The 27,957-nt window shown below is 38.6% G+C and overlaps 1 protein-coding gene across 1 annotated transcript; it reads right to left on the bottom strand.

Moving 5' to 3' along the window:
* gosr1 (golgi SNAP receptor complex member 1) lies at nucleotides 1-27,957 on the bottom strand. The gene is given in 10 exon segments (XM_026924255.3): nucleotides 1-612; nucleotides 1,955-2,037; nucleotides 5,964-5,993; nucleotides 17,224-17,279; nucleotides 17,281-17,299; nucleotides 20,185-20,276; nucleotides 21,206-21,313; nucleotides 22,482-22,569; nucleotides 22,675-22,786; nucleotides 27,826-27,957. Coding segments are annotated over 10 exon segments (744 nt in total). The 5' UTR covers nucleotides 27,857-27,957; the 3' UTR covers nucleotides 1-487.

Below are 27,957 nucleotides of genomic sequence, written 5' to 3'. Positions count from 1 at the left end.
CACTGTTTCACTTTTTAATATCATGTATATGAATAATTTATTAAATCACATGGTACATAACATGATGAACATCCCCTTCACTAAAAGGATCACCACATTAAAATCCTCTTTACCCCAGTAATCAACAGTGACAACACAATTTCATGATGCTGTGTCACAGAGAGACTTTTTTTAAGCCAGTATTAGTATTACAGGCTGCTCTTTAAAACCAAAAATGTTCTGGTCTCATTTATTATTTGGTCTCCATTTCATTGCCATCAGAAGAGCATGTTTGTATTAAAGAAAACAAAAATGCTGTAAGAGCCACATCCAACCCAGTGCTAGATACAAGTAAGGTAGTCCATGCTGGCCACAATCAATCCTGTTATTTGATTAGGCCAAGTGGGAGTCTGCTGAGCAGCCTCCAGGGTCCCATTTACTGAGCTTCTTCTCCAAGCCCTGCCACTGCTCGCAGAATAGCCCAAAATGCCATCAGATCCTCTGTCAATCAGTGAAATGCATAAAGCAACAGAAGGATGGTGCAGACGCCAATAACTCCACCCAGAATTAACGAGTCCCGTCTCTTCCTTAAGTTGATTCGCTGGATGAGGCTATTGATGGCAGGAAATCGATCTGGCAGGGAAAGTTAAGGACCCAAAGAAAGTGCCAAGAATTTCTAAACATTATTAGAATGAAATAATTCTCTTAAAGAAATGTCTCATCCTAAGGAGACACAATATACCTTTGAAGCATGTAGTTAATCAGTATTTCTTTTAAGAATGCATGGTAGTCTTGCTATCATTAACATCCATTTAAAGGTGATACGGTTCTAACTGTTGGGATGATTAAAAACAACTACAATCAAGGACTCTGAGGTTCTTTCTAACTAGCTTTCTGTCTCTTTTCTCTTTGTTGCATGGAATCAAGTCACCCACCGCCACTCTGCTTTACTGTGTTGTGGCTGAACATGAAGCCTCATTTCTGTTTGAAGGATCCACTCTACCATAGTTAATGTGCAGTCAAAATGATGTAATACTTTTTTGAGACTGTATGCCCTTTGCATCAATGTTTGAGAAATGCAGTAAACATAAATCAGGCTTTAGGTGGTCACAACTTTCCACATCATCATGACTCAGATGTCTGCTAGAAGTTCTGCTACAAGGAACATTTTAGGGAAAAAAGCTGCCTGTGCTGTTTTGCTCAACTGCAGCAGAATTTTTTTTTTTTTTTTTTTTTAATTATTTTCACTGGTTCAGCTTTTTCTCTCAGTGTCTATAGCACCCAGCATTAATTACTTGTGCTAATAGGTTGTTGAATACCAATAGCCTCTGATCGAGTGCTGTATCTGTCTTGTGGCAGTCATGCATTTATCTTACCACCAATCCCATTCCCTCCATTTTGAATGTTGACTTTGTCCAACTCTCTCACCACAGACTTGTCATTGCTGCTTCCACAGTAAGGCAAGTAAAAACCTACTGCATTTTCAGAAACTAGCTGGTGTAGTGTAACTTAAAGTTGGCCACCCTATAAAATGCTGGTCATCAAAATATACCACCCTAGCAAAATGTATGAATAACAAAAAAAAGCTTCTGTTATGATGTTTATCACTGTAGATAAATGTAGTACCAAAAAACAAATGATAGTCGCAAGGAAACACCATTCACCTGTTGTCTGTAGGAGTGGACGACCTTTGGGTGCCCTACACTACCTTACTAAATGTTCATGAATGTCTATTTGGTTTCAGGGAACAGAGAAACTGTAATACATAATGTGACAGTGTTTTTATAAAAAAAAAATAAAAATAAAAATAAATAAATAAATCACCACCAAAAAAAATGATTACTTTCGCATTTCAGTGTGCTCTGCACTAACAGCTTCAAGGACAACTCTCTAAACAAGATCTTACAATCCATTTCTATAGAAGCCATTGCTTGATGCTTCCAACTCAATCTCTGCCACAGAAGTAAAAGGATACTGGCCAGAGTGTTGACCCTGCTCTGTATAGATTTTAACATGCCTCGCTGGGAGGTCATGTTTTCCTTGGTTGCCATGGCAATACTGGAAAAGAACAAGAGAATGGGTTCATATGAGTTAAACATTAGAATACAGACAGCAGCCTTCACTTACTCTGATGTAATTTCTAATACAATTGAAAACTTGAATGACTTTGCTGTCGCTCTTTAAATGCATGACCCGGTTATGCGCGTTTAGACTTTTCTAAAACTGTCAGGCAAATCCAGAGCCAGCACTTATTTGTCTTCTTCAGCTGAGTCTTGCTTTCCTGTAACTGGTAGAGAGGATTAAATTGCAGTGTGACACTATAGCTCACTCAGGATTGGGCTCAGCAGCTTTTCGGGGTGTAAATGATAGCCTGGCACCTTAAGCGCATGCTGCAGGCTTCAGCTATTCACTGGGGGAGCAGGACAAAAAGATGTTATACAAAAGTCATCCCAGGCCAAGTGCACTTTACGGACAAAACAAATTAACAAAGCAGACTAAATACCGGGTAATACTTTCACTCTATATGCCATGGTTCAGAAGTAATACCACTGTTGTGCATAATGAAAATTCATAATGTTCACAGCTTAAAACAACACACATGCAGACTCACTTTCACATGCTTCTAATAAACAGTGTCAGAGTACATGTCTACATCATCTGGATATATGTATATGTAAGTACATTAAAATATCCTGTGCACAACAGGGTGTCATACTCCTGTCCTAGAGGATCACAACCCCACAGAGACTTTCCCTCTTCAAACACACCAATGAGGGTCTTGGGAATTAGTTGCATTGATGAGATGCATTAGATGTGTTAAATGATGCAAACTAAGGTGCTATGATCCTCCAGTAATTTATCTGTTGACATCCTTGATTTAGAGCTAACAGTATCATTAAAAAGTACATTTAAACATGGTATTAAATCACAAACAGGAGTGAAATGAGGCAAAATATAAAGCAATCTACAGATATAAACAAATTGTATAACAAATAAGACAACTCTCTCTTGGTGCTTTCTCCCCTGGTGCCTTTAGTCATAAACAACCTGTGCTTTCTTTTCAGTATGGTTTAGTTTCTCCGGACTCCAGAGACATTTATCACCTCTGAGAGGTCTGCTGATGGACCCCTACCCGAGGACTGGGAGAGTGGAACTACACAGGGAGTACTTCATTTCACATATTTGTGTCCAAAGTTAAACTCACTATCTCACTATTACGACATGTGATTTATACAGTAGCTCCACAGCTCTGGTGTAAAAAGGGCACAAACTGCCTTTACAGACTAAAATACCATGAGCAGACCTGCCAACAGGAAAAAGGAAAAAATGTGTGGTCCTGCCAAAGGGGCAGGGTAGTAAAAACGCAGTAAACAGTAAAAGCATAAAGTACATTTTTGATATAGTCCTTTTACATGTCTAATGATCCTCATGGAAACTGTGAAATGTTTTCAAATAAACACACACACACATACACCGATCAGCCATAACATTAAAACCACCTCCCTAACATTGTGTAGGACCCCCTTGCGCCGCCAAAACAGCTCTGACCCATTGAGTCATGGACTCCACAAGACTTATTTGTCTGGCACATCCCACAGATGCTCGATTGGATTGAGATCTGGGGAATCTGAAGACCAAGTAAATATCTTGAACTCTTTGTCATGTTCCTCAAACCATTTCTGAAAAATTTTGTGGCAGGACGCATTACCCTGCTGGAAAAGGCCTCCCATTAGGAAATACTGTTGCCATGAAGGGGTGTACTTGGGTGATTCATCAGCCTCTTTCTTCCATTGCTCCATGGTCCGGTTCTGATGCCTTTGGACCCATTGTCGGCACTTTTGGCAGTGGACAGGGGTCAGCATGGACACTCTGTCCGGTCTGCAGCTATGCAGCCCCATACACAGCAAGCTGTGATGCGCAGTGTGTTCTGACACCTTTCTATCATAGCCAGCATTAACTTTTTCAGCGATTTCTGCTACAGTAGTTCTTCTGTGGGATGGGACCAGATGAGTTAGCCTTTGCTCCCCACACGCATCAATGAGCCTTGGGAGCCCATGACCCTGTCGCCGGTTCACCAGTTGTCCTTCCTTGGACTTTTGGTGTTATTCACTTCACCTGTCAGTGGTTTTAATGTTATGGTTGATCAGTGCATCTGCTCTTAATGATGCAGGAGAGTAAAGGAAAGAAAACAGAGTTGTCAATCAGAGTCTAATTACCATTACATTTAAAATTATGTGTAAAGTACTGGGCTAAGGTCAGGAGATTGCGAAGCCAAATCCTGATGACATGCTCTTTCTCCCCTGTGTATGGGGAAGAGGGCAGATAGTGCTTTTGTCCAAGTGTGTCATGCTGCCCTGTGATGCTGCATGAGCAGCAGTTTGATAAGATGTCGTTGGCTGGCTACACATGTTTCTGAGGAATCACTTCTTAGCATTTATGCTCCACAGTTGGTAGCTGTTGTATGATAGTGGAGAGCTGGCTCGTGGGTTGGAAATATCAAGGGAACAAATATGTCTATAGTGTTAGATTTGAAAATTCATTGTTTGCATATTTATTCTTTTTTTGGTCATATATATATATACATATATATATATATACATATACATATATATATATATATATATATACATATATATATATATACATATATATATATATATATATATATATATATATATATATATATATATATATATATATATTTTTTTTACATATATTTTTTGGTTAACTATCTATTTGTCTTATGTTCCTAAGTTGAACATATGCTGATAGATTTAATTTCACATTAATGAAATCAAACCATGGCCTCAAAATTTTCTTAATTATCACTAAAGATAAATGTTCAGTTTGAGTCATCAATTCCAAATAATCTATGGTGGTAAGGACAATTAACTGTTAATTATATATAATGTTAATTGTTAATTATAAAATGTTGTCCAGGGACATTATATGAACTGGAATCCTGTTTAGGAGACCTTCTTGAGAATCATTAAAAGAAAATCTGAAGCACCCACGCACCCCAGAGACCACAGCAATGATGAGTCCCAAACTCATTTTAGTGTATTGTTGTGAGCCCTGTGCAGAAAGCATAACGATCACAAGCAGTAGATATTGAGCAATTTTCTGCATGACTAACGCTGAGGGAGATTAGAAGAGGAGCTGCATGGACCAGGAACCATCTTAATTAAGCACCTGGGCCACCTGGCTCCTGTGGGCTTCCCCCAGATGAGGTTAGCTGCTACGCTGGGACTGGGAAGAAGAGAATGTGCTCACACATGCGTCCAGTCACGCCATGGGTGAGCACATGACCCACTCTCACTCAGCCTGCACATCACCTACCAGGTGTAAGTATGAGCTCAGTTCAAGGGCAGGACCTGTACGCAGGGCTTCAGTTGCACATTCAGATGTGTTAATTGTTATTTACTGAGCCAGGACTCAACTCGCAGGAGGTGGCATTTGATTAAAAAAAATAAAAAATAAATTAAAAAATAAAAACTAAATAAACCACACAGCAATGTTCCTTTGTGATATGTTAAGATTTGCATCCATTATTTGTGCCTGCCATCGTGGACACGGGATGTGCGCTTGAACAAAGTGGAATATGCGGTTTCAAACAAAGCAGCCATTAAATGTTTGCCAAGAAAGCTTTTCTGACAGCTTCACTTAAGAGACAGGATCTGCTTTCAGCCTAATCTCAAGCAATAATCTAATGGTATCAGAGAATGGACAAGTAATGGGTTAGTGGCTTGATGTTTATCATTGATTGAGGTCTCTCCTAATGGAAATGGGTGCAAAATTCACTACTGGTTTAGCAGAGATTTGAGTATTAGAGATTTGAGAAGACACGTCACACTCCAGTTAAGAAACATACACACTTAAAGGCAGTTACAATGTGTATAGCATTAACAGTTATTACAATAACAATAGTAGTCTGCAAAGAAGTGTCTTTAAGTACTGAGCAATTTCTGTAGGATCAGGCTTACCTTATTGTGTCTTCAATAAGTCGATCCGAGCTGTAAGGAAAAAAGAAGATCTGTAAGAGGCTTAATTTGAAATCAGGATGAATGAGTGACTAAAGGTAATCTTCCCCTTTTGAGAAGTGAGATCAGTCTACTACTATTTTTACAGTAAGTGAGGTGCAAAGACATTGACAAGATGCTCTTCCTCTTTTGGAAAGAAAACACTTATTACAGATACACAAACACTACTTATTAATTATAAGTAGAAAGACAATTAAAAATGCACCCAAATGTCAGGTTACAGTTATAGCACAGCATAAAGAAATGTATCTTTGGACCTGTTTTTGAGGCTCAGTGTTGACTCCTTATAATGAAAATGCAAATTATTTTCTAGACCTTTAACACATTTACCTAAATGATAATTCACATCACTCCTAATAAAGTAACATGTGCTGACAGCTGCAATCTCAAGATCATGTCTTTTATAAATGACAATAACCAGGAAAAGAAAGAGCTGAGAAAAGTAAGGGCACAGAAAAATCATCCACTTTTCTGAGACAAATGGGACTCTGCTTTGCCAGACAGCTCCAATTCTGATGTACACTAAAACAAGATTACAAATTCTACCCCTGCTCCATACTGTATCTCCCAGAGTACAGAGGTGCTGCAGAATGTTGGCAGTGAAAAGGGCTGCAGTGGGTTTAACAGGTTAATGGTCCGTATTACTCATTCCAGCAACTGTAACGCTACAGTGAGGACACAAATTCACATACATAAACATGACATAGGACTTTGTGGGAGTAAAGGTGTAGTGTGATTCTGTCAATCAGTTAAAAGGTTGTCATCAAAGTGCCTATAAGGCATGATTAATCCTAAAGGCAAAAGCATATCAAGCATGCCTTTGCAACTAGACTAACTGTTATAAATTGCCTCTTACGGTTGTGCTGATGCAGCCTATTTCTTAGGGTTTTGCAACCTGGGCTCCCAAGTGGCACCACAACAAAATCCTTCACCCTGTCAAAAGGAGCTCTCAGGTTCAAATCCCCACAATGGCCCAAGAAAGCATTATATGCCCTGCTCTCTGAAGGATGGCATTTCTTTCTCCTCTGTTGATTAGTGGTCTCCTCCAAGCATGTTTAGTTTCCCTCTTTTGGCAAAACTCTTTGCCCTTTTGTAGCGCACTTACATTGCAAAAACGATTATACAGGTGAGAGATAAGAGGGCAATGTTCTGATTGTGCACACTGTTTGTCATATTACCAACATTACCAAAACTATCAAATACAATGATTTTTTTTTTTTTAAACAAAATAACAACACCTAGGAAAATAATTTTCAATTGTCTGTCTTGTTAGACTAATATAACACTAGCTAGATCTAGCATACCTGATGACAACCCTATACACTGTTTTTGCTATACACTGAAGCCATTTGAGTTTGAGATCAAAAGATGAATATGAGTTAATAGATGAGAGTCTAGCTTTCATTTCCTCATATTTTCAACTAGATGTGTTAAACAACTCAGAACATGGCTCCTTTTGTTTGAACCCACCCATTTGTTCAAGTGATTAATAATATTTAAACATGTGACTGACAGGTGTTTCTTATTGCCCAGGTGTGCGCTGTTAGAATCAACAGCTCTGAATGTCTGTTCTTGGTTTGAGCCTGGGTTTGGTTTGAGCCCTGGGCATTGAAGACCGCATTTGTTGTTAAAAAGGATAAACCAACATGAAAACTAGAGAGCTGTCTATAGGATAAAAGCAAACCACTCTGAAAATAAGCATTTATCAGAGATAGTGTACAAGCATTGGACACAGCCAATACAACAACTTGAATGTCCGGAAAAAGAAAGAAACCACTGGTGTACTAAAAACCAGACAGCAAACAGGTCGGCCAAAGAAAATGACAGCAGTTAATGACAGAAACATTGCGAAAACTGTGAAGAAAAAACAAAAAAAACAAGTCAGTGACCTCCACAGGGTAGAGATGAAGGTATCACAATCTACCATTTGAAGACTTAGAGAGCAGCAACATAAAGACCAAACCACAAGATGCAAACCACTCATCACCATTAAGAATCAGAAGACAAAGGAAGAAAGGAAGGATCTGTTCATCCAAAACATCCAAAACATACAAGCTCATCAGTCAAGCACAGTGGAGGTAGTCTCATGGCTTGGGCTTGCATGGCTGCTTCTGAAATGGGCTCACTAAACTTTATTGATGATTTAACTCACAATGTTAGCAGCAGAATGAATTCAGAAGTCTACAGAAACATTTTGTAGGTGCCAAAGGTGCCATGATCTTTAGTTGTTTAAAACATCTAGATGTAAACATCAGGAAATGAAAGTAGACATTCTGATCTATCGACTATTTCCAAATGCTCTGAATTCCAAATGTCTACCATGTATAGCAAAAACAAAAGAATTGGCCTTGCCGCTCCAATACTTTTGGAGGGGCCTGTATAGCGTAATAAATGTGCTCGCTTGAGTGACGTTATTAAATGCACTTTCCCTCTGAAAGAGTTGCTGTGTGTTAGACACACACTCATAGCTATATGATATTTTCAGCTACTTCAGAACTTTCATTTAGCTAATGCACTTCGGAAAAGCAGAAAGAGCATGTTGGAGTAATTTTTTCCCCCCTATTTGTTCCCCAATTTGGTCATGTGCCAATTCCCACCCACCAGCCAGCTCTTCCCATCACATCTACCATTAAAGGAGGGTGAAGGCTAACACATGCTTCCCCCTAAGACACATGAACCCAGCCAACTACATTTTTTCAAACTGCTGCATTACAGAGCAGCATAACACACTTGGACAAAAGTGATATCTACCCTCTTCTGCATACATCAGCTCACAGGTGACCATGTTTGGTTAGTTTCGCTGTGATTGACAGGAGATAGAGGGTATGTGAGGCTGTCAGGTCTGAAACATGGTCACCAAGTCAGTGATATAAATGCCCATTGAGGAGATCATCCTATTTAGGAGTCTAGTTCAGGAGTGCATAGTTGTGGAAGCCACTGGTTGAATCAATTAGCTCTAGTATTCATTTGTGTCTAGCAGCACTTAAACGAATAACTTTAAGTATTAATTCAACAACTGGAGTTTCCTGTTTATAACCACAAAATTACACTTCTGTCAGATAGTGACATGATGATAGGGTGCAGAGGCATGTAATGTTGTGCTGCTAATTACACTGGTAATAAGCTGCCTTCCTGCAGCAATGTGTTGTTAATAACTTGAACTGTGGAAATAAATGACTGAGCCACTACATAACCCAGGCTAACCCCTGTTCAGATCTTTCCCACTGCTGCTGCGAAATATATAGAGATGAGATTTACAAAATCAGCAGCATATGAAGGGTATATGAAGTGCATACGAAGGTATACATGTGTGCTTTCTATGCTTCCCCACAGAACCCAGTAACTAAACCACACCCTCTCAAAACACCCATGGTCCATGGGACATGACATCATCCTCCTGAGGTTTGGGTTCTGCACAAACAATGCACTCAGCATTTTACTACCCATTTAGAATTGATAATTGTCAGTCCAGTATCTTTTTAATAGAACAGTGAAAAACATATTTGCTTACAATTTTATGAAAACCACAGGAATATCTAACTAATATATATATATAATTAAAGCACTACTGATATCACTTTGGATTGAGAAGATTAATAGTTTCCAGTAAATAAGAGGCTGTCCCAGTCCATACTGCCTCCTCACAGCTGTACAGACCAATGCACAGCTGTTAAAGCAGGGAGAATGCTTCACTCTGATTCATTTTTTTTTTTTTTTTTTTTTTACAGGCAGAGATGAGACCAGGCTGAAAGATTTACTGGCCTCTTCTATCAGTGCAGAACAGACAGAATGTCATAAACTGGTGCTACATGAGTGGATGTGTGCGTGTGCAAAGATTTTCTCAGGCAGTAAAAAGCAGCCCTCAAACTGCCAGTCTGAGCTGCCACAGTCATTAAGTCAGTCATTATCACAAAGCACAAATTCAACTCTCAGAGCCACTCATCCTTCTGCTTTCCTCCTGTCTCAGCTTTAGCCATTCAAGCAGGACGATTCAGTTTGTCTTATAAATCCCATAACACCATCCAAGAAGTGTACTTAACACATTTATACAGTGCTTACTTCAATGATGCATGAAGAGAGCTCATCATTCCCTTCCTCAAATTGAATACTGTCTTTCACCAAGCTTCATCATTATGAAGCAGAATTCTGTCTTGAAAGATTATTTACTCTATCTGTTTCTCACTGTATAGAGAGGTACAGAAGAACTTCTGCATAGTCTGTTTATAATCAAGAACGCCCTGGTTTCAGCAGCTCTCATATCATGCTTTCTTCTTTCAATTTTCTCTTCCATATTTTCAAAACCCTATCCAGCTGTACTAACAGACAGGCTTGGACGACTCAACTGGACTATCGATCTGACTATACGCCTAATAAATTAATGCCTGAAAACTCAAGTCCAGTCTCCAGATTCTTTTTTTCCATAAAAAACTTACATGAAGGCACCACAGGTCTGGCAGGGACACAGAACTACCCCTTCATCTTGTGAAGCCCCACAGCTGCTGTGCTCACACATTGTAAGGATCTACAGCAGCTAGTAATAAAAAAGGAGCTACAGCTAATGTGACCTAAGCATAGCCCATCTGTCTTATTACACCCACTCAGCCAGACATACACATTACAGGAACAGCAGAATGATAGAAACCACTAACAAACTGTGATGTGCTCCATTAGACAAGTAGTCTCTAACCTGAGGCAAATATTATAAGGGTCAGTGGTCTATACCATCAGCTCATAAACCAAATATCAATATCAAACCAACTGAGACAAATTAGGTAACTTTAACAATCACAAAGACTTTATCATGTCTTTGCTAACTTCTTGATCACTCTGTATTTGAGCATCCATCCTTGAGCTTGGCAGAAAGAAGAATCTTGGCAGCTAATCAGAAAAGCCACTGTCTGTGACAGGCAGGGAGAGATTTATATCACAGTTCAACAGGAGTTGACAGAAAAAATGGGAGAGTGCATGTGGATCCAGGCTGCTGAGCTCCATCTGCTGCTTTATTACAGCATGACTCCACTGTAAGTCCTCACCAAGTGTCTCTCTGTGTATTCTAATCTGTCACTCATATGCTCAGATATAATATGACTTAGTGTGACACATCTGTGAAATATTAAAGTAACTACTCCTAAAATTAATTTAGTGTTGTACCACTGAACTGGAAAGGTTTCCTGTACATGTTGCTAGCAGGACATTCTACCATTTCCTCTGCTGGTCACTGCGGTTTTACACCACCACAGGGAGTTGGTGAAAGGAAACTGAGCTAGATAATGGAATAATAGGCATGCTTGGCAGAGATCGCCAACACTGGCTCAATGATGTCTTTTCCGCACACATGAGGCATTACAATCACTCTGATCTGAGTAGGAAATAACAAATAAATTGTTTTTTTTTTTAAATGGCATGCATCTCTATGCACAAAGATAAGAAAACAAATCTTTTCCTCTTGAGCTCAGAGGTCACAGGCCTACACTGGTTCTGAACACAGACAATAACGAAAGGCTTTAACGTCATGCCAGTTAGTGAGAATATCAGGTTCTCTGACATGTAAGAATGAGCTCATTAGTATATGTGTAGTGGTCTGGGAAAACACTTTGGTTGTTGCAGTGATAGAACTCTGGCAAAGATTAGGTTTTTCTGCCTATAACATACTCTGACACCTCAGTTTTAAGATCCCATAAATATAGTTCACCAAATAACATGAGAATGTTTTTTTTTTTTTTTTTAAACTTTGCCTCAGCTATCTTCATGCAATGATCATGTGGGTTAAGAAGCCAGATTAATAAACACAGTGGTTAGAAAAAAAAAAATAAATAAATAAAAATTGTGCCTAAAGATGTCTAAAGCCTTGCAAGGTGTGATTTCCTTACACACTGAATGTCAGTTATGTGCCACAGCAAAACTAATATAAGCCTAATCAATTCCATTTGTAATCAGATCCCTGCTGTCAAAACACTGGCAATGTCCTGTGTCACAGTCAGAGTGGAAACTTTGTTTTCACTTCTGGAGGTGACCAGATTTTAAAATGCTAGAACTTTACTTGAGGTTGAGATACATGCAAAACAGAAACATATACCAGCTCAGCAAAGTCTGTATGAGAATATGAAAACTTCACCACATGAAGGGTTTTCTCATCACGCCACACATATATTAATATAAGACGAAAGATTCGAGATTCCAGAACTGTCGGAAAACCACAGTGAAGTTCTGATGTTATAACATTCCACTGCCAGTTGTGAAAAAGAGCATAAATGGACCTGCACACCCGGTAGGAAAAACATCATCATGCCCTCTAGAATCTGCAGTGATGCCTGCCATTACTGGGGAAAAAAGTTTGGGGCTTGATATGGAGGAAACATTCCTTCATTCTCTCAGATTGGACCATAGCACATGATAGAATAAAAACAGAACCAGGAATTGGTTAAAATTTAGATAACTTGGACAAATAGTGGTAGGCTGTTAACTATGAAAGATATGGTCATGATACATGGTAAACATTATAACAAAGAATAGAAAGGGAAATAACACATACTGTGCAAAAGTCTAATCAGCTACTGTGAATAACAATGAGGTTGGACAATATTATGAAAGAATTATTGTATTATGATATCGATATTATATTTTCATATCATCCAGTCCTAGGAGGAGAAAAATATTCTTTAAATGATCCTTAAAGGAAATACGAGCATATCCATACAAAAAAAAGTAAGCTACCATACAACACTCTTCAATTTTTACCTCTGTATTGCTACCGATTGCTATCAATTTCTCCAATTCTGAACATGACCTTTAAAAACTCCTCCTTAACTCAGAGAGGACCAGAGATGGGCCAACACATGGACGAGCACAAACTGGACTCTCTGCAGGTCTTTAGTGGTGAATAAAAACCGACCCTTACTGTTTCCTTTCTGTCTGAGGTCTGAGCCATGAACGTGAGCCAAAGAAATGCAGTCAGCACTCTGGAATTAGTGCTAAGCAAAGAGAAACTGAACCCTTGGGGAGGTGCCTGTCAGCAAATATTCAAATGCTAAACAAAAATATATTCATAAAAATCACAGAATACTTACAATGGCAAAACAGCACATCAGTCTATGTTCAAGCGGTCTAAAGATAACTTGTAAATAATAGTACCATGCTGATATTTCAGTGAGAGCGAATTTGTGTTCTGGCAGTGGTGGATTAGGAAGCGCAATCATAGTGATTATCTATCAACACATACAAGTGTGCAGTAAGCAGCCAGCTCCTGCAAACATGCATGTGGTGCTCACACACTTTCACCGTTATTTATCAGAACCTTTACTGGAAGAATCAAGAGGAAGTCTGTGGTATGTTCAACTTTTGTATTTTAGTATAATGTATTTATTATAAGGAAAGCATTATGATGTATTTGCCACAAAATAATCTGTCTCAGCAGAGCACTGAGCTCGTTTCCATTTTGCAGCAAGTACAGCAAGCCATTAATGCAGCCTGAGAAAATGTCTAATGGACTCTGTGGCTGTTATATATTAAGATCCCGCACGAGAACACACTTATGTTCGTCTGCAGTGGACACACTGTAGAACAGAAATATAGAACTCCAGACCTGGAGGGCCTGAGTCCAGTACAGCATTGTGATTTGTATAACTGCGTATGGCTTTTCCATCAGACAGAATTACCCATAATCCTCCAGGTTGTCACTATTTTCTGCAAGTGCCTGTGCTGAATTTTGTTACCCATCTTGCCCAGATACCATGCAAGCTGAGCTGCAACATATGAGTGGAGCTCATATAGCGTAGATGGTCAAAGATTGGTCAAACACAGTCAAATATACATCCTGTTTCTAGCTGAACTCTCATCATTACCTACAAAAAAACCTTCAGTGGAAGGTTAATAGTGATCGTCTATCAAAGTTCTATCAAAGATCATCTATCAAAGTACAAATGTTAGCATTATTTTAAGTAGTATTTTACCACCTGTGCCTACTAAGTCACCTAGTTTCTGAGATAGATATACACAAAAACAAGGGTTATAACATTCACAGGGTTTGTATCAAATTCAAAAGAAATGGCTAAAATGAATCAAGGCAGAAATCATAAATCAATTATTATCTATTATATAAAATAATTCATATTTTTAAACTGATGTGTAGATAGGCTAGCAAGGTGATTTGCCCTATTCTACATCATCATTTGTGAATTAATGTTAGGCCTACCCCAGATTCTGAACAACACTGTCACATTCTGATCAGAAGCTACTAAACTGAATCGTATCACATCATGTCATACCAGGTTCAGTGGTATCATCAAATATCCAATCATTGCCTTAAGAATCGCAATCTTATGTGGAAGCTGGGGATTTACAGCCCTACTCAGAAAGGATAAAACTAGCTCTGGGTATGGAGAGCTCGTATGCCAAAGTGTGTACAAGCCACACTGTTCTGTGCACAATGTGGGGAAGTTGCCAAATTGTGTAAAACTCCAGCCCTCCATGACAGGAGTTGGGCACACCTCTCCAGTAATAATGCATGACTAAAGAGAACAGAAGTTGTAGATCTATAAAACAAATTGTTTCACCAGATAGCTAAAGTTTTTCCATTTATTTGTAAGGAGTACTCTTGGCTCCTACCTCTTGACTATACTAGCCTCATCCTCTTTTGGCGGCCAAGTCTGATCAAAGTCCTTGACAAAGCAAATGTTGAATCCATAGGCCTGTGTAATGCAAAGTTGACTGATATATTCTTCTTTAAATAGATGAATAATATATATGACTAGCAGCAGTGTAAACAAAATGGTTTACAAACTGCTACAAAGCCCAATACTGGACATGTGAAAAGATCTAAACATTTAAACACATAAGAGGGAAATATGGTGTAGACTCAGCTCCAAAGGAAGACAGTACAGTCAAGTGATTACTGTAATGGTTTTACAGTATTCTGTACATTGCTGCTCAAAACCACAAGTCAGCAAAAGACCAGGAGCATTAGATCTGCTGGAAATAGATGTAGTATTACTCTAAGGCATCCCCAAACTTTTACCATGCATCTGTTTCCAACAACTGATTCAGAGAGCGATTATTTCCGGGTGTTCCACCAGAGATGATGAGGGAGTCATTTGAGGACAGGAGGAAGATGGGAATTACACATTCCCTATAGATGAATCTGAAGGCCTTGAACAAGGTGGCAAAGCACTTTCAGACAGTCTAAGCTCCTCTAATGAGTTTATCAGTTTCTCCCCCTCCCTTGGAGTCTTCCCCTATTTAACTGAGTAATCGTCAGTAATGTGTTCTTCAACAGCCCTGCTCACATCATCTTTCTTTCTGTCCTCTCTCAAAGTGGCCAAAGCTGTCAGTGAGTGGATAGATCTTAGCAGTTAAGTCTAAAAGGTGTTACTGATGACATCATGTTCAAATACAATTATAAGCTCTGTTACTAATGACTGATTTCCTTTCCAACAGACAGAGTGGGATCAGGAAGTGGCGAAAACATTAGCAACTGACTTCATCATCACACAATGTATAATGTTGAAACAAGCTTGACTTATACATTTGAAGTAGGGATGGCCCAATCCTTGATATCCTTGACAACATTTGTAACAGAACCATAAGAGTCAGCCGAAACCCATTAATGATAAACGTCACAGGCATGAAGGCAACGTACATAAAAACATTCTATAAAGTCACTGGTTGTAAAATCACATGCATTCACGCCATAAAATATGTCACTAGTTATTTAACGTTTTACACTATATGTTAATTAATTCATCTTCAGTTCATCTCCACTTTAACCATTACTGCTGTGGGTCCAGAGGGGAAGGAAAGAATACACCCTAGATGGAATGCAGTTTAAAATCTGAATCATCCAATAGTTCAGGTGTAATAAGCAGCGTGTGCCCCCCAGTGTTTAAATGAAACGTACATCACTGTTTAAAATAGTGCAGCAATATGCTGACTCTGGGCTGGAAATATTCAAAGTGCACCCACACACACACTGTTCTTTTAATAGCTGTTTATAATAAAATAATCTCAGTAAACTATAGCCATATATCTACAGCTTAGATAATAGCTCAAGCACACCCAAGCTGAGTCACTGAAAAAAGTCTAAATGCTAAAATTAAAAAAAAAAATAAAGAAAGTAAAAGTCAGTAGGGCTGGGCTATATATGTCTAAAATAATTATATAATAAGCTTTTGTTAGGGGAAAAAGTACATGGCTAAAGAATTTTCACTTCATCATATTTTTTGTCATCAATAAGTTGACATTAAAACCATTTTAACTCGAGTTTATAACAATTTAGTTTTACATTTGCTAAATGCTTTCGTAATACAGCCTACATCTCGCCTAGTGCCTGCTAATTTATTTGTGTCCTATGCCAATCACTCAATTAATAATTCAGCGCATTTATTTATTTTTTTTATATTCTGCTTTTATTTTTCTCATGTTATTATTTTGGGTAATGACAGCTTATTGTCAGCCACAAGTTATTTAAATAATTATGCCTGTGTAGGTTTCTGTTTTTCTTTTTTTTTTTTCTTCGGCCAAAGAGAGCAGATAGTGTCTGTCAAGGATCAGCACCAATTACATATTGGAACTATAATAATAATCTGATATTGGCAACGATGATATCAGATTACATCGTCTTATTGGTCAGCCCGATAAATCAGGTGAATGGAGAAAAAGTGGTAGCACAGTGCAGTGCTATAAAGGTTGTACATTCCACCACAAATTGCTGTAAAGGGCAAATGACTAATGCCTTATGAGTCAAGGCCAGCGAATCAGATTACAGATAATTACAGAGGGAGATGTAAAGTCCCACCTTGACCAAGAACATTAGAATAGTCTTTCATTTAAGTTCACTACATTTAATCCATTTACAGGGTGCTGGGAATGCTGCTACATTTCCCCAAACTTTATTATGTCACATATTGATGGATTTTATATGAAAATCCTGTTAGGGACCTGAATCCAGTTTCCCAATATACTACTTCCTAAGTCCTTTCACCTACAAGAGCGAATACTTGATCTTATGTACATCATTAAAGCTTTGCACCATTCTTGGTAGACTCACTTTGAAATTAGCTTGATTAAGTAATAGATAATTCAGAAAGATAATTCAGTGTGTTTATACAGCCAGCTATAACCACAAAAGTCTGATATATGACAGCCTGTGAAACCTTTCAATGCATTATGGTAAAGCTATAAAAGGTTAGGAATAAGAATAAGAACTTACTTTCTAAGGTGCTCATGCTCCTTAAGGAAAAGTTCTGTCCGTCTGTTGTTCACCCCCTGAGCCACTCTTGTACGTCCTGGTAAAGAAAGAAACACATTAGCACATTATTCATTTTTTATATATATATATGAAATGAGTCCATTATTCAAACAAGCCATTGGAAATCCTACAAATGCTCACAAATCCATTATACATGAAAATGCCTTGTATTATACATTCACTCCCTTTTTCTTCAAGGTTTAAGGAAAATCATCCATCCACTGAATCAGTGCATTAAATCAAATGCCTGCTTTGCATTAATCATGCAAGAGGAACAGTTTTATTAATACTCGATATATGCTTGATGGTGATCTCTGTTAACAAAATAAGTATGGAATAAACACCACGAGGTATGCTGTTATAGGAAAATAATCCACAACGTGGGGGTGTGATGCCTGTGCTGCTGTTCCCACCACAAAGTGGATTATAGCAACTGTGCCCTGAAGTGTTTATTCCTATTACATTCCTCAATGAACAACACACTGTGCTCTAATTTACAGTTACAATTAATGTTCTGGAGTGTCCATGAGACAAGTTAGATTTTCTGTTATCTCTTATGATATGTCTATACCTATAGGTCATTATCTCACCACACTCTCTTGAACTTAATAATACAAACACTAAAACCACTAAAACTTACTGACTGTTACAAAGTGCTGAAACCCAAGACTCTTTCCATAACTGTTAAATAAACATCTCCCAACAGAAAACTTCAACATATCAATGTATATATGTTTTTCTTTATTAAGTAACATGTTTTAATCTGATTATTATTAGGCTTAGATTATGTGGAGTGTCTGCAATACAAATCCTTGGGAATGAACTGTTACTACAGAAATAATAATGTTTTAGAAGCAGCATTTTAATATAAACTTTTAATTTGAAATACAGCCAGAACTATTGTAAGAGCTGCTGTTATAGACAATTAATCAACACCTTCTGATCAATCAGATTCTGCACTGTACAAAATATAAACCACAAGAAATTACCTCCAGGTTTCGATGGCCTACAAGTATAATTCTGAAATGTTTTGGATGGTATACAGATGACTTCCATCATTAATATAAAAATGGTAGACCTGCTTCAAATAAAAAATTTAACTTACAGAGGGCACTGCATTTCAAGCCTATTAATCAGAGATGCCCCCTCGAGCTTGGGCTAGCGAATCCAAGCTAATTTAACACTGAGGCTTTCTTCTTCCTGCTGTCTACATGGAGAATCTAGCCAGTGCTGCCACAGAAAGCATTTAGTGTGAATAATGAATGAGTGCAGTGCTGGGAAGACCAACCCTTTCCAAGGAGTTAATCAGGGCAGTGGCAAGCAAAGATACATCTTCCCATGGTCTGCAAACCCGGAGGCTACAATCCTTGCATTACTGCCTACATAAATTAAAATCAACCTACATTTCAGTAGGTTAAGTAAGAGGCAGGTAATGGACAAGATGTGGGAGGTAAAGCTAACTGAATGACAAAACCAACAAACATAAAGCATCCTTCGCCCATCGGTACGCATTAAGATGAGTTTGCTGTAGCTACACAGATGTGGAAGAGTGGATATCCCTCAAGTCAGTGGGAAAATGCATTCACATACCTACCCGATCAACACACAGCACTGACAGTTGATTTAATCATTCCAACAATGCTAGAAAAAAGCCTGGGCTGTATAACACACACACACACACACACACACACACACACACACACACAGAGCGACTATCATTTCTGCATACTGGCATTTCCACTGTACTCTGTGGTGCAATGCAGATCAGGAAAGATGGGGGTGGGGTGGGGGCAACACAATGAACACAGCGACAGGCAAAACCACAGTAATCACTGGTGCCCTCATGCTGAAAGAGGGATTCTGCAGTCACCCACACAGGGAAAATGACTGGAGACTGGAAGTTATGACCATGTGTTTTCCTGAAAAGAACGTGCTGACACCTAGTGGTCAATTAAGATAATGCACACAGTTTGTCGCACTGTCATGGATAGCCTCGAAACTAAACTCCACGCATGGTTTACATAGCTGAGGGGCCCAAGAATCCAGAGAAAGACTTTGAAAAAAAAACATGCTCACCTTTTACAGTGTTTAGCAAAAAAATCTGTAATATCTGACCCTGTTTAGATTATCAGGATTATATATGAAGATATGTACAGCAGAAGAGCACATCTGGTTCCACCTGTGTCAGCCAAGAACAGGAATGAGACTACACGGGGCAGAGGTTGACCAAAACTGGACAGTTAAAGATTGGAAAAATGCCGCCTGATCTGATGAATCTCGATTTGTGCTGCGATGTCCAGATGGTAGAGTCAGAATTTTGCATCAATAGCACAAATCCATGGATGCAATCTGCCTTGTGTCGACAGCTCACGCTGGTGGTGGGGGTGTAATGGTGTGAGGAATGTTTTCTTAGCGCACATTGTGCCTCTTTATACCAATCAAGCATTGTCTGAATGTCACAGATGATTTGAATATTGTTGCTGACCAAGTGCATCCTTAATGGCCACAATTTACTGATTTTATAATGGCTAATTCCAGCATGTGTTTTGTGCACTATGTGACAAAGCACAAGTCATCTCGAACTGGTTCCAAGAACATGACACTGAGTTCAGTATGTTTCCATGGCCTCCCCAGTCACCAGATCTGAACCCAACAGAGCTCATTTGGGACGTGATATTCACAGCATGAATGTGCAGCTGACAAATCTGCAGCAATTATGTGATGTAATCTTGACAACATGGACCAGACTCTCAAATCTCAATCCCAAATCTAAAAAGAATCTCAAAACCTCATCAAAACCTCGTGGAATCAATACCATGAAGCACTGAGACTGTTCTGATGTTGATGTGACACTTCAACTGTGGATGCATACAGTCACATTCCAACCACATCTGAGGGCATGAAAAAAGCAAGACCACTCACTCAATGTCTTTCCTGACAGATCCAAGAAGATCCTCTCGTTCTCTGACAGCTAAGAAATTGGATTTGGTTTTGTGAAACTCGTGTGTGTAGTCCTGCGAACAGACAGAGGGAAACATTATAGAGATACAACACAGCGAGAGGTATAACCTGTTTGAATTTAAGGAACTACAAGCAGGAACCTAATTGTACATATACTTGAGCAGTGGAATTCCTTTAAAATTTAATGACTTATTATCAGAATTACTTATTTATTATCACTATTTATTATTATTATTACTTATTTACTTTATTTATTTAGTATCTGAATGAATATAAATAAGCCTATAGTTTTATATTGCCACAGACAGAATGAATATTAGTAAAAGTGCTAAAATATGCATCCATGGAGAATGAAAATTGTATCACTGTCTCAAGCAAAAAAAAAAAAAAAAAGAAGAAAATTACAGTAATGCTGCATTTAAAGTTTATAATAAAATTATGATGTGTCAGATTGTATTTGTCCCGCAGTAAGATTGTCTTGGGGCTGAGTCTAATTCTATGTGCCCCATTTCCCAAGTTAAAATCTGTCCTGTTTTTCTACACACTGATTAGGTTTAGTTTTTTGTTTTAAGCCTCCGACCCTACAGCAGGCCAAAATCCCAACTAGGTTTTATTCACTCTATACAGGGTAGTACACTATATGCCCAAAAGAATGCTGTTTGAGTCAGATGTCTGACGGAAACTTAACTACTTTTCAGCATACTTGCTTTCTTTTCTTTCTAAATAATTAATTAGAAAATTGATAGTTAATTTTGAACCCTGCAAAATATGCCACAACTGAATTTATTTATTCAGACCCATTTTCTTAAGTTCAGGAAACGCTTAAATAAATGGAGACTCTAAAACCTTCAAACATGGGTAAATATTATGAAAATCTGAAAGTTTGAACAGTGAAAAATTTCCTGCTTCAGGCAGAAAATTTCAGAAGCGATCACAGTGAGTGGGTAAGATGAGTAAGGAATAGGTGTGGGACGTGTCTCACCTGCAGGATGTCTCTGTGCCTCTGCAGTGTGTGCATTAGTGCAGCATTAAGAGAGGTCACACCCGGTGTGCTAGTGTACTCTGCCATCTTATCGTTTATTCCTGTAAGCTAGAAGGAACAACAGGACAATCAACTAACACTTGAACTTAATGCCTTGTTGAAGCATTAAGAACTGACTGACCCCTCAAAATCACATGATCTGCAGTTGCTTATATTGCTTAAACTGGAAAAACCGAGCTTTATTTATAATTTACATAAATTTTTATACTACATGCCTAACACCAACACTCCTGGAGAAGCTATAAAACTGCAGAACAGTACAGAAAGTTTCTTGAGAAACAAGACATTCTGTACTGAAGTCCATTATCAGCTGTGCAAAAAAAAAAGTGCTTGTGAAGCTGTAGGACATGAAAGTCTTTACAACTTCTCCATGTGTTAATGATGGCACACTGCAGTTACTCCGGATGTTTGTAGTTACAGTGACAGCATGGCCAATTAGCCAAGGCATGTTTGCTATTCAAACTTTGCTGGAAGGGAAACTTCTAGATACCATTTTAGCATTGTACACAGACACACATACTGTGTAATTAAGAGAACATTTTGTGGTTTCAAAGATAAATTCAAAACAAAATTGTGCTACTCTATGACAGCTTGCACAAGAAGTCCAGAAAAGTTATACTAAAACACAGTATAATTTAAGTGAGTCAAGTCAGTTCTGTGGGGATTTTTTGCACTTAAAATCTGACTGATCAATTACAAAAACAGGCTATAAACACACAATCTTCACTTATAGATGGGTTCTAAAGTTTCCTTGTACATTATTTTCTAATGTGTGGTGCTAGAGCAATTTGGCGTAGACAAACAGAAATGTCAACCAGTCGTTATAGAGTTTGTGCACTTGAACAAGCCGATGGATTTCATCACTCCAAAAACAGGTGGGTCAGTAGCAGTGTACTCTCTTTGTTTGATTTTCCAACTTCAAAACAACTGCAAACCTGTTTTCAGGACTTTTCAGTAATCTCTGGCATAAAACTATTATACACTTACTTTAACAAAGGTGTTTTTATGGATGTGGGGGATAATGAATAAAACCTTTGGTGTGTAAAGGCCATAAAGAAACAACTTCAGAAACAAAAATGTTGGCTGATCGACTACATTTGGAGTAAGTGGAAAAACTGTTCCTCACAATTAAATTTTTTTTTTACAATTAATCTAAGTTTATTTTTGGCCAAACAAAACCTACTTGTCTACCAGATTAACAACTTAACTCACTAACCTTTGCAAGAAGCTGCTCAATCTCGACTGACATGGTCTCAAACATTCTGTCTTGGGTGGAGTTGTTAAGAAGCGGTGTTGTGTCTGAACTGCAAAAACAAAGACAAGGCAGAAATATGTACAGGTGGTAATAATGTATAATACGAGATGCTTTGTATGAACGTAATATGTTTCACATCCTTGCGTAACGTTACCTGTCTCCTCTCCGGCCATCGCGAGAGCTGCTGTAGCTGGTGCACAGTTTACTGAAGGACACCAGCTTCAGGTCGAGCTCATTCTCCAACTGCCTGGCTTGTTTCCGCAAATCTGCGCATATAACAATCAAAACAAACACAAAACAATACATCAGTGCTGCCACGTCTCTGCTTTTCACAGGCTATTTTTGAACAACTGCCACAGGTTGATTTTATTTTGCATACATTAATTATAACACAAAGTCTCCTCACATATAAGTTTCCATTCCCAACTAGCTCTGCATGACACTGTATGAATATATTATGTTGTGCAACGGTCAACTGGTCTAAAACTCTCACAGCTATTTTTTTGCATTCATGGCAATAGCTACACTCACTGAGCACTTTATTAGGACCACCTGTACACCTGACTATTCAATATGTACTTTGAAAAGACTATGAATATAAACACACAAAGCACTTTATTAGGAACACCTGTACACCTACTCATTCATGAACTTATTTAATCAGCCAATCGTGTTGCAGCAGTGCAACGCATAAAATCATGTAGATACAGGCCAGCAGCTTCGAGTAATGTTCACACCAACCATCAGAATGGGGAAAAAAAGTGATCTCAGTGATTTTGACCGTGGCATGACTGTTGGTATCAGACGGGTTGGTTTGAGTATTTCTATAACTGCTGATCTCCTGGGATTTTCACACACAACAGTCGATAGAGTTTACTCAGAAAGGTGCAATAAAGAAAAAACATCCAGTGAGCAGCAGTTCTGAGGACAGAAATGCCTTGTTGACGAGAGATTTCAACAGTGAATGGCCAGACTGGTTTGTGCTGACAGAAAGGCTACAGTAACTCAGATAACCACTCTGTACAGTTGTGGTGAGCAGAAAAGCATCTCAGAATGCACAACACTTCGAACCTTGAGGCGGACGGGCTACAACAGCAGCAGACCACATCGGGTTCTACTTCTGTCAGCCGAGAACAGAAAGCTGAGCCTACAGTGGGCACAGGCTCACCAAAACTGGACAGCTGAAGACTGGGAAAACGTAGCCTGGTCTGATGAATCTTGATTTCTGCTGAGGCACACAGATGGTGGGGTCAGAATCTGGCACCAACAGCATGAATCCATGGACCCAGCCTGCCTTTTGTCAACAGTCCAGGCTGGTGGAGGTGGTTTAATGGTGTGAGGAATGTTTTCTTGGCACAGCTTGGGCCTGTTAATACCAATCATCACTTGAATGCCACAACCTATTTGAGTATTGTTGCTGACCACGTGCATCCTTTCATGGCCACAATTTACCCATTGTCTATTGGCTACTTCCAGCATTATAATGCACCATGTCACAAAGCAAAAGTTGCCTCAAACTGGTTTCATGAACATGAGAATGAGTTCACTGTTCTTCAGTTGCCTTCCCATTCACCAGATCTGAATCCAATCTGAACCCAGCTGGGATGTGATAGAACGGGAGATTCACAGCATGAAAGTGCACCTGAAAAATCTGCAGGAATTGCGTGATGCAATCATGTCAACATTGACCAGAATCTCAAAGGAATGTTTCCAACATCTTGTGGAATCCATGCCATGAAGAATTGAAACTGTTTTGAGAGCAAAGGGAGGCCCTACCCAGTATTTGTATAATAAAGTGCTCAGTGAGTGTAGAATACTACAGTCGTATTGTATGACGTTACTTTTAAATACTGTGATATAAGGATAGATATGATGATTTTAAAGCAGTACCTAAAGCTAGGAAGGGATGTATTGTGGCACCCTGGAACTGAGAGATTGTTCAATTTCGACTTTAAGAACAAGCGTTATTCACTCATGAGCCAATTTTCATTGATCATATGGTTCCTGGCGACTTCATAAAAGTGCCTGTCCTTTCATATGCTCATAGTGAAAAGGAAACAGTATGGTAGGATCAGCTTAAACTGCAGCAGGTTAACTTTAAGTCTAAAGAAAGCTGTAGTTTGGGGTGGGAAGGCAGGAGAGAAGTGAGGTGACACCATGTCTCTGGTAAAAATGACACTTTAATCTTTTCTAATTCAATCTGAATTTATGATTTACACACCATATTGCTGTGGACATATCAGGACATCCATATGTCAAACCAAATAGGACTGGTTTAAAGCACGTACACACTTGCTGTTCATGTCATGCAGACATCAGAGCTACCAGATGTAATCAACCGATTAATCTGACGGCTGTTTAAATGAAAACATGCCAAATGATTACAAGTGTCCTCAACTGTTGCCAAATTTAAACTAAATAATATACCACCACAATGTTTTCTGTTCCCAGATTTACTGCATTAAGACTAGACTATCTGAACTCGAGAGACAAGATCAGGCAACCCTGACAGAAACACCCATCGGTAACGCAGACTTAAACGGTGCAACGCAACTGCGTCAATCTTCAAAACTAAAGTAAACAAATGTAGCTACAACAAGAGTACTTTCTGTAAAAAGAATAAAATAAGGTATGAAAACCAGTGCAATGCAGTGAAAGAGTGAAAGACTAGAGGAAATTTAATATTTAACTACACCATGCTGATTATAGGCAAATTAGTTCATAGCTAACTGGTTAATATGGGTTTTACCCAAGTCATAATTAATGACAAAGTGCCAAAACAGTGGCAATTTCTGACATAAGTCACTGTCACCACATGGCGGGATTTTAAAAAGTCCACAAACCTGCTGAAGCTGAGTTTTCTAGCCTATTGTTTTATTTTTAATTTCCTTCTGAAGAGGTCTGTGGGCCTGCATGTAACTGTCTGATTGTTGTTCGATTCAACAGTAATGTTGAATTAAAAAACAATATGATGATACTTTATTTATTTATGTGTACATTATTATTTATTATTTATAATTTTGTATTTTAAAAATATACATTTCTATTTATTTATAACAAATAAATACAAATATGTAACACTAAAAGGGAGAAAATCTGTGTAAACAAAATATATACAAAATTTTAATGGGCCCTTTTCACACCAAGCAGAATAAAACGTTTTCCGGTAAGCCTTACAGCTGATTGTTTACCACAGAAACACCGGCATTATTACTACCTCCACTCATGATGGAAAGACTCTTTAAGTAACTGTATAGCCGCAGTGTTATAGATTTAACAAGCTAATATGTCTGCATGTTGATTTATCTAAAGCAAACGCTAGTATATACAGTATAACTCACTACAAATAAAAAAGTGTTAGTTTGTTTACTGTTCATGCTGTGAGCAGCCATGTTGATTTGATGGTACTTGCTGATCTCGAGGCTGAGGAGACCTTCTCGACTTTCTGAGAAAGTTGAGGGGGTTAAGGTTTTCTTTGGTTTTCCCCAGTCAGAGGCTGGAAATTCCAAGTAATGAGCTTTAGTCGAAAGCAGAATTAAACTGTAATTTATTAATCAATGACACGCCGTGCTTTTTAACAGTTTATAGTTAGATTTAATGTTGTGAAATATTCACGAGGCAAATTAGTTCCTGTTCTCTCTTATGTTATAGCTGCAATGAACAGTCATTCCTTCATCAGTCTCTCTCTCTCTCTCTCTCTCTCTCTCTCTCTCAGAATGCAACCTGTCATTCTACAGAGAAACCAGAAAGCGTAAACTCCTCTGTCCTGCGGCGTTTCCTGTGCTGTCACCTGAGGCACCTTCCATAAATGTTAAATAAATGCCTCTTAAAAAGTCACTACATCAACGATTACACGTTTTACTTTGTTACACAACTCCTTATTTTTAATTCATTTATTATGAGTCTTAGATTATGTGGAGCATCTGCCATGCAAGTGGCTGTGTACGAGGTAATAACAATAACGTATTATAATGTAAACAATAATGTATTATAACGAGAGCATTAATATAAACCTATCATTCATGTTTCAGCTGGAACTACTGTCCGGGCCGTGCTGTCATACAAATACAATGCACACCTCCTGACCAATCAGCTTCGAGCATTCAACCGCACTGTGGTAAAGTTCACTGCGGCTGCAGTTTATTTGACTCTAAACTCTACTTTTGCAAATATCCCAAGCTGTTTCTTTGATTCCACTGAAAGCAGGTGGAAATGGCACCAGTCTTTAACTGTGAGCTAGCTTTGATATAATCAGCAGCATTATATCAAATGTGGACTGCACATAAATATACTTCCTCTGTGTTTTACAAAAATAATAATAATAATAATAATAATAATAATAATCCCTTCATTCCTGCTGATCCCTGCTCTACCTCATTGTCTCCTCTGCTCTTCACTCACAGGAAAGCTATAAAAGCTGAGGTAAGGCTGTGTGTTTAGACTGTAACCCAAAGGGATGCTGTAAAAGCTCTTACTCTTAGACTTGGCCATTGTTGTTGTTGTTGTTGTGGAAGTAAAGTTCCCCTGCTAAGGCTACTTCCGGCAGGGAAAAAAAACCCGGAAGTGTGAAAAGGGCTCATGTATATCAAATGGTTTACTGTACGTGTGTGTGTGTTTGTTGTAGCCAACCTTAAGCAGAAACCAGGACCAGGTAGCATTACACTGAATCTCCTTTTCAAAAACAGTGCTGCTGGCCAGTGTTCAGTGATATTCAATGACAGTTCATGAAATATCCTTTTATTAGTCATTTACTTTCACTAGCTACTGTCAGCTGTGGTCATGTGCTCGTTTAGCATCACATCACCAAAAACCATTTGAGATTTTTTTATTTTTATTTTTTATGGCAGCTAATGTAAGCAGCATTCCTACTGTAAACTCAAACAGCTTTTTATTGACTTGTTGACAAATATATATTACGGTCACTTTGCTAACGAACTAGCTTGCTAGTCAACTCATTAGCTACCTAGCTACTTTCAAGAGACTGAGTCAAGACCTGAGGCACAAAAAAAAAGACCAAATAATATGACATCTCAGTGAAGTACACTAGTTAATCACACTAGAGGTGCTAAACAGAAAATCTCATCTATACGGCTGACGTCACTCATCTTGCTAAACTAGCTTAAAAGCTAGAGCTAGTGAGCCAGCTAATGCTAACGCTATGAATTGGATGGAGGTCTTGGTACCCGTTAGCCAAACAATTTTTTCCTAAGCCTCCATAAGCAACAATTCAAAGACTACGAAGTCTCCTAAATGTATTTATAAATATTACTACCGAGTCTTTAATTACGCCACTTTGCCACCTCACCTTCCCAGTAGTTGCTGTTTGCCGTCGCCATCTTTGTTATCCAACGTCATCCGCGTCGCGCTGGCAGAGGCGTGGAAAAGCCTGACGCTGGGTCCCAGACCACACTACACTACCATACTACACAGTGTGGCA

This window comes from Pangasianodon hypophthalmus, chromosome 14 (genome assembly GCF_027358585.1).
Source record: "Pangasianodon hypophthalmus isolate fPanHyp1 chromosome 14, fPanHyp1.pri, whole genome shotgun sequence".
Lineage (NCBI taxonomy): Eukaryota > Metazoa > Chordata > Actinopteri > Siluriformes > Pangasiidae > Pangasianodon > Pangasianodon hypophthalmus.
Note: the sequence above shows the minus strand (reverse complement) of the source record. Positions and strands in the feature narration are given on the sequence as shown.